Source organism: Myxine glutinosa, chromosome 3 (assembly GCF_964187855.1).
Source record: "Myxine glutinosa chromosome 3, kmMyxGlut1.1, whole genome shotgun sequence".
Classification (NCBI taxonomy): domain Eukaryota; kingdom Metazoa; phylum Chordata; class Myxini; order Myxiniformes; family Myxinidae; genus Myxine; species Myxine glutinosa.
The window spans coordinates 104,107,785-104,120,717 of record NC_136263.1 but is presented as its reverse complement, the minus strand read 5'-3'; the positions used below and the strand labels follow the sequence as shown (position 1 = coordinate 104,120,717).

At 45.1% G+C, this 12,933-nt stretch overlaps 1 protein-coding gene across 1 annotated transcript in view; it reads right to left on the bottom strand.

The window, feature by feature from the left end:
- Positions 1-12,933, bottom strand: part of LOC137424188 (coiled-coil domain-containing protein 149-like) — a 163,389-nt gene that overhangs the window by 47,795 nt on the left and 102,661 nt on the right. The window contains exons 9-11 of the mRNA XM_078774361.1: positions 11,791-11,840; positions 3,586-3,623; positions 1,463-1,570 (exon numbers count right to left, since the gene is read on the bottom strand). Coding sequence (XP_078630487.1) covers positions 1,463-1,570; positions 3,586-3,623; positions 11,791-11,840 — 196 coding nt within the window. The remainder of the gene's footprint in view (positions 1-1,462; positions 1,571-3,585; positions 3,624-11,790; positions 11,841-12,933) is intronic.

Here is a 12,933-nt window from a genome sequence, read left to right as displayed (position 1 = left end):
CCACTCCTCCATGCAGAATTCTTTCAGCTGTGCGATGTTTGAGGGGTTTCTTGCATGCACAGCTCGTTTCAAATCCCCCCACAACATTTCGATGGGATTCAGATCCGGGCTTTGACTTGGCCATTCCAGAACCCTCCATTTCTTTCTTTTCAGCCATTCCTTGGTGGATTTACTGGTATGTTTAGGGTCATTGTCATGTTGCAAGGTCCACCTTCGGTTGAGCTTCAACTTTCTGACAGATGGCTTCACATTATCCTCAAGCACCCTCTGGTACAATGAAGAATTCATCGCGGATCCTATGATGGTGAGCTGCCCAGGCCCTGATGCAGCAAAGCTGCCCCAAACCATAATATATCCACCACCATGCTTTACAGTTGGTATCAGGTTCTTGTGGTCAAATGCTCTTTGGTTTTCGCCAAAAATGTCTTGTGGTACTGTGGCCAAATAGCTCTCCCTTTGACTCATCTGTCCAGAGCACATTGTTCCAGAAGTGCTGGTCTTTGCCTCGGTGTTCATTGGCAAACTTTAGTCTTGCCCTGATGTTCTTTCTGGACAGCAAAGGTTTCCTCCTGGCACACCTCCCATGTAGATCAAATTTGTGCAGCCTCTTTCTAATGGTAGATTCGTGCACTTTGACATCAACAGTGGCAAGAGCTACCTGCAGGTCCCATGATGACATTGTGGGGTTCTTAGAGACTTCTTTCAGCATCTTGCGGTCTGCTCTCGGGCTGAACTTGCTGGGGCGGCCTGGCCTGAACAAGTTGGCAGTTGTTTGGAATCTTCTCCACTTGTAGATGATCTTCGGGACAGTCGAATGATTGATTTCAAATTGTTTGGAGATCTTTCTAAATACCTTCCCAGACTCGTAGGCATCTATAACCTTCTTTCTGAAGGCCTCAGAGAGCTCTTTTGATCTAGGCATGATGACGCCACACACTTCAACAACAAAGAGCAAACCAAACTAAATGTCTGAGGTTTAAATAAGACAGGTTCCTCCAAGATCTTCTCTAACGATGTTCTCATCATTTGCACCTGAGCTGGTGCACCTGATTCTAATTTTAGGTATTTGAAGTCGTGATAAATGTTGTGGTGTACTTACTTTTTCCACATGCGAAATTTGCATTTATGTTTATTTAAATTATACAACGGACTACAAAATGTAAATGTTTCATGATATCTGTTATATTATATCACCTTTATCTTACAATATTGTAGAAATGAAGATCCGTTCTGGTTGAGAGCCGTTCTGGTTGCCTCCGCCACCAAAGGTGGATGGAGGTTATGTTTTTGTTCTGCATTATCAAGGATATCAGGACAGTATGTAGTTAACAGACAGACACTGCAGAAAAGAGTAACCCATTTCAACTGTATGCTGAATGCACTAAACAGCTCACTGCATGGTTATGACAAGTTTTTTGAATAAGCCTTTGCTGCACAGGACAAGATATAGTGACAAATTTACCTCGAAATCCAGTTTACCCTTAGCATCTTGCTGTTTCAGTTCCATGATCTTCTGTGCCTGAATCCTGTTTTTCTCCTTTGCCGCCTTCAGTGCCTTGGCTAAGTCCACCTAAGAAGAAAATTCATGACACACACACACACACACACACACACACACACACACACACACACACACACACACACACACACACACACACACACACACACACACACACACACACACACAATTTTACAAGGACATGTCATTGTGTTGCTCATAAGAAATGTACTGCTGTGGCTAGAATATTAAATTACGAACAATCTACGTATTACAAATGTATGTGGAAAGTCTTGGATAAATGGTATTGGATGAAGCCATCCTGAGCTCCTACTCCAGATCCGTTATAACTGGCCTGTGCATGCTCATTCACAAAGAACGTGCGCAGACAAGGTGGTTTGTACATGGCACAAATAAACAAAAGCACGTTAATCTTCCTCTTTTCCATGCACGTGTCGGTATGCTTATATTAAAGTGCACTTCTGAGCAAGCACCTAAGACCTCAGCCATGGTCACCTGCAGAGGTAAAAAAATACGAGAATTTTATGATTCCATCCCAATAACTCCATAGACCAGTGGTAGAGATTTTGCCAAAGTAGTGAGATTCCCTGAGTTCCTTCTGTCTAGTTTCATTCAATGGACAAAATATGACAAACCAATAACAAAATTATTTTGAAGGAATGGGCCAAATAATTACAAACTTTTGTCAGAACTCAGGAAAATTATTTCTTCAAAAAAATCGAAACCATCAGAAATTACGTCATAATTTAGTAATATTATAACGTGCATTTTACGGTGGCAGGATGACATGGAGGTGTGCGCATTCACCTCTGAGCTACTGTATCTTGCCTGGGTTTGAATCTCATGTGCAGCTATAAATTGGAATACTGGTATTTCTCATGCAGGGCGAGGCATAAATGTGTGTACCGTACCTCGGATGGACGTCAAACTGGATGTCCAGGCCTTTTTAAACGTCAGGCCTTTTTAAGAATTGTTTTCAAAGGTCATCCCATTTACAGGGTGAGGACATACTTTTTGTCAATTATTTTCCTGTGATGCACTCTGATGATAATCAATACTCAGATTAAGAATCAGATGGGACAGGTTGTCAACAGCAAGCCATTTGTAAAAGCATGTGATTGTGCTTAGATATTTGTATGAAGCCCTATTAATCACAAAGAGGTTTACATTCCAAACTTGACAGGATGACTCAGGGTTACATTCTGTAGGTTGTAGCACATTAATTTGCCCCATCCCCAAGGGGTTTTTCCTCCTTGAACAAACGTTTAGTTAACGTTTATAAATAGCTCATCATGCTATTTGCTTACCGAAGTAAAAAATATTATAAACCACAAAAACGTTTGATTAGATTTTTAAACAGTCGCTAATGCTATTTATAACACTAAATAAGGAAATTTGGAGGAATCCCGACATCAGTGAGGTAAGTTTTACTTACAGACCTTAGCGAAGATCTACGGTACTCTATATAACCCACAAGTGTTGGGTTAATAACATGGCCCTTTCTGCTGATGCCGTGGCGTTTTTCATAGCATAATTTTGGAACTCGCTCCTGCTATTCAACACGAAACTGAAAGGGAGGAAGCCCGGGTTGTGCACATTTTCCAAGCAGCTAGCTAGTGCTTGCCAAGCTAACCGTTCCTTGACGGTTTCGAATAGGGTGATTGCTCGAATGCTAACACCACTTGGCGATCTCTCCACAAGAAACTTGGTAAATGAACACACACCCAATGTTCTTGAGACCCGACCGTAGATCGACTGTAATCTATATACCCTAAAGAGGATTGATAATTCCTGCCCCTCCTGTAGTGAGGGGGTGTACTAGTGTTTGTAAATAAATCAAATCGTTAAATGTTTACTTTCTCTCTGTCCGTGAATGTCTTTTCTTCCATTGGTCCGCCATTGCTCGCACCCAGAGGAGCGATCGGCCACAACAAAATTAGCATTCACCCGGCGGGTACGAACGGTAATTACTAACCGTTACAATATATACATATATGTGTGTGTGTGTGTGTGTGTGTGTGTGTGTGTGTGTTTGTGTGTATATATACAGTAGGTGAAAGGCTTACCTCAATGTGATTTGCTGCTTTAGCTGCTTTAGATTTAACTGTGGCACAAATAAGAACTGTGGTTAGTAATTATCTCGTTTACATCAGGAATTTCCCTCAAAAAATGAAAAGTTCAACAATTCCACATTCACCTTCAACACTTTTCTGATGTTTTGATTTCAGGAAAGCATAATGATCTCACAAGAAGTTGAGACTTCCCTCTTTCCTTGAGACTTGAGGCTCAAGGTAGACTCGCCTCATTCAAGCTAATGGCCTCTCATGCCCATATTTACACTTGCAGAATCCCTATTCCATGTCATACCTTTAAACTGCAAACCCTCTGAAACTATACGAGACAGCACAAAACATAACCACAGCTACGGCAACTTTGTGGTTCACAAAAGTTACATATCTCTGTCATTATAGACAGTAAACAGGTGCTATTCATGAATTAACAAGTGTCTGCATAACAAAATTGTGTTTGCCTCTCCGGCTCGTGAGAAAATATAATTTCTTCAAATGCCTTATGCACCTGTTTGGCCATGTTGAAGTTGTGAACAGTTGTAGCAGCTACCACTCTCCTCTCCAAGAAAATGTATACAACTCTAACCAGATGGATGTTATTGTATTTTTCTGGTGATTTATGCACCAGGAATTAGTGATTTCACCAATGTAATCCTTGACCATTTAAGAGCTGTTTAAAAAAACCCCGCAGCATATGTGAGGATGGTACGACCATGTTTTTGAAGTGCAAATGGAGACATACTCAAAGCTTGCTCCTGGCATGGCCCAGTCACAATATAAAGAAGTTCTGAACTTGCTAGTGGAGATGAGGTAACAGTCATCTCCTGGATTTCACTTCGTCTCGTGAATCCCTGTCCTTTTGTCTTTTCATTTTCCATTCTGTTGTATCACACACTTCACTGATCAGCTCAGTCATTGTCCACCTCCTTAAGTTAAACATCTCTGCTGTCTCAAGGGCTTGCCAACCATATGAAAGTTAATCTCCAGTCTGCACAGCAACAAAAGAGGGCCTTGTTTGAAAACTACTCGTGTTTAAGTATTGTAATGAAATTGTATCCAAGTTGAACCCAGGTGTTATGCTTTCTCCAACCACTAAGAGGCGTCCATAAGAACTCGGACGAACATCGCTCCGAATCATTCCTGTGACATATAATCTGTGCGACAGCGTATACTCGAATGGTGAGTGTATCGCGATGTTCCAAGCTTGCTTGCATTGATCGCTAATTGCTTGACACCTCAATGATTATGTAATCCTGATACATGGCTTGATTATATCTTACAGGTGTTGCCAGAGATCGAATTTGAATTAAACATACCATTAGGACAATGTTGTGGATTTGACTTTTTACAACACTTAATTCAAATTCGTCTCTTCGTCCCGAACGAGTACGAGACCACAACGAGTACGACATGGCTCATAAGATGATCCAAGTGCCTGTCTTTGGAGCAGATCCCCGGGCGACGGACGCGGCCACCGAACTGACTCATTGGCTGAAGATCTTGAATAATCAGTTCAATGCTCAGGAGGCCGTCACCAATGAAACAAAGCTCGCTGTACTGCAATCTAAGGTGCACCATGCTGTGTCCATGATGATCGAACAATGTGAGATGTTCAATGATGCTGTGGCTGAGCTGAAGCGTATCTACATAAAAAAACGAAGCGTGGTCTACTCCCCACATTTGCTTGTGACTCGTCGACAACAGCCCACGGAGACCTTAGATGAATTTGTTCAAGACCTCCGACGCCTACTGAAGGAAAGTACCCCTGTGGTATGCACCCATGAACAAGTCTGCGATGACCTTGTCCACGATGCTTTCGTCTCAGGTCTCAGGTCGCCGGTCGTCAGACAAAGACTACTTGAAGCATCCGAATTGACACTAGCCGAAGCACTTCAGTTATCTCACGTGTACACCGAAGCACGGGAACAATCTGATGCGTATGAATGCCCATACGTCACTGCGGGGATATCTCGACAGACCCGACCGGAGAGAGCTACCGCCGAGATCGAGGATGCCCCATCGGCACCTCCGCCGGAATCGGGGACCACAGATACTCTCGAAGATCCCGTTCCGGGCTTGAGGGTGGCTGCTGCAACAGGACCCAAGTCAGGAAGTAACGCTACGTGCTATTTCTGTGGGAATCGGAATCATCCCAGGTCCGTTTGCCCAGCTAAGGATGCGAAGTGTCATTTGTGCACAAAGACGGGACATTTTGCAAAAGTTTGCCAAGCGTCGCGAGGCAAGCGAGCTCGCTCGACGATGAATGTGCTTATCTCCGAGCCCGCGGTACGAACGGCGCACGGTGCGCCTCGCCCGGCTTTGATGGGGATCGCCCCTCTCCGTGGGCCCCGAGCTGAGAGCTCGACCTTGATTATACTCGCCGCGCCGACTAAACAAGTGTCGCAATCACTTCAGTACGCGGCGCGACCGTCCTTGACAGGCATTCTTCCGACACCCTGCCAACTTCCGGGATCGGCCACCCAATTGGTGAATGCTGGCTTCGAAACTCCGCGCGTGGCGCGAGCGCCCTCCGGAGGCGGCACGATCGACTTACAAGCTACTTTAACCGCACGAAAGCTGGGAACTTCGCACGTGGCTCGAGCGATCTCTGGAGGCGGGGCGATGGACCTACAAGCGACTTCAACGGCACGAAAGACATTAGCTAGCGTCGGATCCACACGCGAGGCTCGAGCACCTCCCCTCGACACCTCGATAACTACAGGGCCACCTGGCCTGTCTCGTGCTATAATCCCACTCATGATTGAAGGAATTTTTGCAAATGCTTTAATCGACACAGGATCCACGGATAGTTATGTGGATCTTCGGCTTGTGCAGAAACATGGATGGCCGATTCTTGGGACAAGACGCAGAATCTTTATGGCCTCTCAGGGGCTATGGCTTAGCACAAAAGGGGAATGTCGACTGAAGCTTGTGATTAAGGGTCGAATGTTTCCGGATGTGCATTTAATGGTCTTACCAGCATTATGTGCAGAAGTTTTGCTCGGACATGATTTTCTTAAGCGACATGGACGTTTGGAAATGGAATTTGGTGGTACTGATACTCTTGCTGTGTGTGCTCTTGCAGGGATGGAAATTGAGCCACTGTCGCTGTTCCCCAATATGACCACGGACTGTACACCTCTCACGGTTAAATCGCGACACTACTCACGAGCTGACGCGCAATTCATTGCGGAAGAAACGGCACAGCTACGAAAGGAAGGTATCATAGAACCTAGTCGGTCGCCATGGCGGGCCCAAGTTCTGGTGGTACGTAGCGAATCGCATCGCAAACGCATGGTAATCGACTATTCGCAGACGATTAATCAGTTTACCCAGTTGGACGCCTACCCACTCCCGGGAATGGACTCCCTGGTTCGACAGGTGGCACAGTATTCGGTCTATAGCACTCTCGATCTACGTAGTGCGTATCATCAGATCCCCATCTCCGAGGCAGATCGCATCTATACTGCGTTTGAATCGGGTCAGAGGCTATATCAGTTCACCCGGCTACCTTTCGGGGTCACGAACGGGGTGACTTGTTTTCAGAGGGCTATGGACGACCTCATTGCTAAGGAGAACTTGACCGATGTCTTCGTTTATCTGGATAATCTCACGGTTTGCGGGTATGACCAGGAACATCATGATGCTAATCTGAAGCGCTTCCTCAAGGTCGCGCAGAGGTATCGCTTGACTATGAATGAGGCTAAATGCCGCTACTCTGCTCACACGATAGATCTCCTGGGGTACAGCGTGACCCACGGCTCTGTCACTCCGGATAAGGAGCGTCTGCGACCCTTGCTCGACATGGCCCCGCCCTGCGATCATGCTTCGTTGAAGCGTGCTCTCGGGCTGTTTGCTCATTATTCCAAGTGGGTTCAAAATTTATCCGCAAAGCTCCGCCCACTTGTGGATTGCGAAGCGTTCCCTATGAGCCTTGATGCCAATGCCGCTTTTCATAGCCTTAAGTCCAATGTCGCTGGCACCGCTGTGGCGACGATTGACGAAAATAAATCCTTTGTTTTGGAAGGCGATGCGTCGGATCATGCGATAGCTGCAACTCTCTCTCAAGGGGGGCGCCCTGTGGCCTTCTTTTCACAGACTCTCTCCACCGCAGAGCGGAGACACTCGTCTGTCGAAAAGGAGGCGTATGCCATCGTCGAGTCGATCAGGCGTTGGCGTCCCTATTTGCTCGGACGATGCTTCCAAATTATCACGGACCGACAGCGCGTTGCTTTTATGTACGACACCCAGCATGCTCACTCAACACATTAAGAATGAGAAAATCACTCGCTGGCGGATCGAGCTCGCCGATTTCTGTGATACAATCAAATATCGCCCTGGGCAGGATAACCTGGTTGCCAACGCTTTATCGGGGCCGGCGATGTGTGCGAGCCTCACCTCTTTTGAGGACTTGCACGATTTGCACGACACCTTGTGCCATCCCGGGGTGACGCGTTTCGCTCATTTTGTGCGCAGTCGTAACTTACCCTACTCTGTCGAGGATATTCGTCAGCTCTTTTACTTTTTCACTCACTCTTTCACTCTTTCACTCACTCTTTCACTTTCACTCTTTTACTTTTACTTTTACGTCCGCTCTTTTACTTTCACTTTTTCACTTTTCCTTTTTTTTTTCACTTTTGTCAGCTTTCCACTTTTTTGAAATACCAACTTCTGTCCTGGAAGTCCTTGAAGTCCTTGTGTTTTATACTTCTCCCACCCCCCCCCCACCCCACCCCCCTTCCAACGCCTCCTCCCCCCAAGCCCTCTCCCTCCCACACATCTCCCTGCTCTCGGGTGTTGTGTTTGTGTGCTTCCACTTTTCTCCCCATCTTGTCTTCCGTTCCCTCTTTTTATATATTTTTTGTTTGTCTGGTTGATTTGTTTGTGAAATAAATGTTAGCTCTTTCACGAGCGTCGATTCAGTTTCCAAAAAAAGAAGAAAAAAAAAAAAAAGCTCTGTCGCACTTGTTCTGTATGTGCTGACCTCAAACCGCGTTTCTAAAACCCTCCTATAGGAACGCTGGTCCGAGCCACTAGGCAGTGGGAGAGATTGGCGATGGATTTCAAAGGACCACTGCCGGCGTCACCGTCTTCGAGTAACTCTCGTTATCTACTCACGATCGTTGATGAGTTCTCGAGATTCCCTTTTGCTTTCCCATACGTAGATATGACAGCCGCCACGGTTATCCGGTGCCTGCAGAACTTGTTTTCTATGTTTGGGAATCCGGCCTATGTGCATACCGATCGAGGCGTGGTGTTCCTGTCCCAGGAAGTGAGGAACTTCTTACCCCAGCATAATGTCGCTTCTAGTTATACTACTCCGTATAGGCCGCAGGCGAATGGACATGTCGAACGCTTCAATGGTATTATATGGAGAGCCGTTACGCTGAGTCTTAAGTCCTTCGGCCAAGGCCTAGACACAAATGGGCTTGATCGCTACCCATGGCACTGAACATGATCAGGACTTTATTGTGTACAGCTACCAATCAAACTCCCCACGAATGGATGTTTCATCACCCGAGGAGTTCGGGTAGTACCCGATCTTTACCGAGTTGGCTTGCTCAGCCGGTACCGGCTTTCCTCAAACGTGCAGTTCGCATGAATAAGTATGACACACTAGTGGATAAGGTGCAGGTACTCCAAGCTAATCCCGAGCACGCTCATGTGTTGATGTCTGATGGACGCGAGTCAACAGTCTCCGTACGCCACCTGGCCCCATGCGGGGACATTGACGAACCAGTTTACGAGTCCATGGACTCTCCCGTTGATTCGCCTTTGGAGTATCTGCCGGCATCCTCACCGCTAAACGCTCCCCAACCTGTAGGCCCTGTGGTGCCACCGCCGTCACCTGACTTAGGCGGCTACTCCGACGCAGGGGACTCCGGTCTTGGGGATGTAGTACCCCGTAGTTTCCGGACCCGTGCCGGGAGGGAGATTTGCCGCCCCGACCGCTATGGTTGGACCGACTGACATGGACGGACAACTGCTGCTCACTGCTATTATTCTGCTGCTATATGCTGCTAACTTGATTCCTGCCTGAGCGGCAGTGTAGTTTTAACGGCGGGGAGAATGTAATGAAATTGTATCTAAGTTGAACCCAGGTGTTATGCTCTCTCCAACCACTGAGAGGCGTCCATAAGAACTCGGATGAACATCGCTCCGAATCATTCCTGTGACATATAATCAGTGTGACAGCGTATACTCGAATGGTGCGTATATCTAGATGTTCCAGGCTTGCTTGCATTGATCGCTAATTGCTTGACAACTCCATGATTATGTAATCCTGATACATGGCTTGATTATATCTTACAGGTGTTGCCAGAGATCGAATTTGAATTAAACCTACCATTAGGACAATGTTGTGGATTTGACTTTTTACAACAAGTATAGTCACTGTTCTCCAACTCTCAAACTTGTCAACATTTTTTAATACATGCAAAATACATGCTAAAAAGATGTAGATAATAATAATAATAATAATAAAGGAGTCTTATATAGCCCCATCAAGCAGAGTTAACGACCCTCGTGGCACTTTACATTATCATGCGAACGCACACACACACCTTCACTCTTATCCTATTCCTCTCCCTCCCCGTTCAAAACCCACAGATGTGTACTCTCCCCCTCTTCCCCCTCCCTCCCCCACACACGTACACAGACATACTCTCAATCTTCGTCCCACCTCAAACCAAAGGGAAAACAAGACTTAGACTTTGAAAGACTTGTGAAACAGATAGGTTTTGAGGGAGGTTTTAAAGGCAGGAAGGGAGTCAACATGTCGAACAGAGGAAGGCAAGTCATTCCAGAGCAGAGGTGCAGCAAAAGAAAAGGATTTCTCGCCAAACGACTTGGTGCTGGTGCACGGCGGCTCTGAGGTCATAGAGTCGTCGCTTGAACGAAGCCGTCGCCGAGGTACATAGAGAGTGAGCAAATCGGAGAGAGAGTGAGGTCCCGCTCCACACAATGATTTATAACATAGTGTGTAAATTTTGTGTTGCACACGAGCAGAGACAGGCAGCCAGTGTAAAGATTCAAAGAGCAGAGTAACATGGTCAGACTTCTTCGCCTTACAGACAAGACGAGCGGCAGAGTTTTGAACCTTTTGTAACTTATCCAAGAGAAACTGAGGGCAGCCAGCATACAAAGAATTACAATAGTCTAGCCTTGAGAGGACAAGGGCACAGAACAGAGTTAGAGCAGCCTGAGGAGTAAGAAAGTGGCGAATGGATGCGATCTTTCGCAGCTGAAAGTATGCTGATTTGCAAGTTTCAAGTGCTTGCTTGGAAAATGTCATGTTACAGTCGAAAACCACACCAAGGTTCTTGGCCGACGAAACAAAGTTTACAACGGTTTCACCAACATGAATAGTGGTAGGAAGTGAACATTGCAGAGGACATCTGTGCGATCTTACAATCATAGACTCTGTTTTAGCATCGTTCAGCTGAAGTTTGTTTTGGGTCATCCACGCCTTCACGTCGGCAATACAGCCTTCTAACACTTCAACAGTGGGCACGATTTGTTGAATCGTGCTTCCTTTGTACAGCTGATTGTCGTCCGCAAAGGCGTGGTGATCACCTGAATGTCTGGCAACAAGATCAAATAGAGGCTGAGTGTACAAAATAAAGAGGATAGGTCCCAGGACTGAGCCCTGGGGAACGCCAAAGGAAAGCAGAGAAGGAGCTGATTTCTGGCCATTGACAACAACTGTTTGCACTCTATCAGTAAGATAGGACATCAGCCAAGAAAGGGGAGTACCAGTTATACCAAATGTGAGTTCAAGACGACAAATTAAGACACTATGGTCAATCGTGTCAAAGGCGGCAGACAAGTCCAGAAGGGCAAGAACGGAAACATTACCACAGTCAAGAGAGGTCAGAAGATGATTTGTTATTCTTAGGAGAACAGTCTCGGTGCTATGGCCTGGTCTATATGCCGAATGGCGAGAATTTAAAAGATTATTTGAAACTAGATGGTCATTCATCTGTGATAGCACAATTCCTTCTGTGATCTTTGACAGGAAAGACAGGTTGGAGATAGGACGGTAATTTTTCATGTCATTAAGGTCAAGGGTGGGCTTTTTAAGAAGTGGTTTAACAAGAGCTTGCTTAAAGAGAGGCGGAAATGAACCAGGAGTCAGAGAATCATTGATGGGTAACAAATCATGAAGTGCATTACACTGTTACCATGTTTCTTAAAACTCACCCTTTTGTGGCTTATCCTTTTTCACTCTGTTCGTCTTAGGATTAGAATTTCTGCGAAAAAGAAGAAACAAGTGTTGTTTTCTAAAGATGGAGTAACAAAACCATGTAAATCACAAATATATTGGAGAATCTTTGTCTCAGTCGAATAGCAATTATGACGTCATAATGGATGCCTTGGGCCAAGAGAGTTAAAAATTGGGCAGAGTCTATTCCAGGGCAAGACAAATATGTGTGTAAAGTATGGCGATTCTATGTTCAACGATGTAGACGTAGTACTGCGCACAAACAGACAAACAGACAGACAAACAGACAACCAACCAGACAACCAACCAACATACTTGCCGGAATCTTTTCCGGCAAGTAACAAACTGACAGATTAAAAATCACTCACAGAGTGACACTTGGCAAAACATAACAAAGCAGAATGGCACTCAATAGAGAATCCTTTTGACCTCACAAATAAATGGTGGTTGAATTCAGTTAGCTGATATGAAAATCCAATTCAAATTTCAAGTCAATCAGATGAAAATTGAGGCTTTTAGAAATTCAAAAAGAGTGGTTGACCTTTGGCCGATGTTGACTTCTTGGCCTACGCTGATCTCAAAAATAGTTGGTGGTTGAATTCAGTTAGCCGATATGTAAGTCCTATTCAAATTTCAAGTCAATCGGATGAAAATTGAGGATTTTAGAAATTCGGAAAAAGTGGTTGACCTTAGGCCGATGTTGACTTCTTGGCCTACGCTGATCTCAAAAATAGTTGGTGGTTGAATTCAGTTAGCCGATATGTAAGTCCTATTCAAATTTCAAGTCAATCGGATGAAAATTGAGGATTTTAGAAATTCGGAAAAAGTGGTTGACCTTTGGCCGATGTTGACTTTTTGGCCTATGCTGATCTCAAAAATAGTTGGTGGTTGAATTAAGTTAGGCGATATGTAAATCCTATTCAAATTGCAAGTCAATCAGATGAAAATTGAGGATTTTAGAAATGTGAAATTGTTGTTGGCCTTTGGCCTATGTTGACCTTTTGGCCGATGCTGATCTCAAAAATAGTTGGTGGTTGAATTCAGTTAGCCGATATGTAAATCCTATTCAAATTTCAAGTCAATCGGATGAAAATTGAGGATTTTAAAAATTTGAAAAAAGC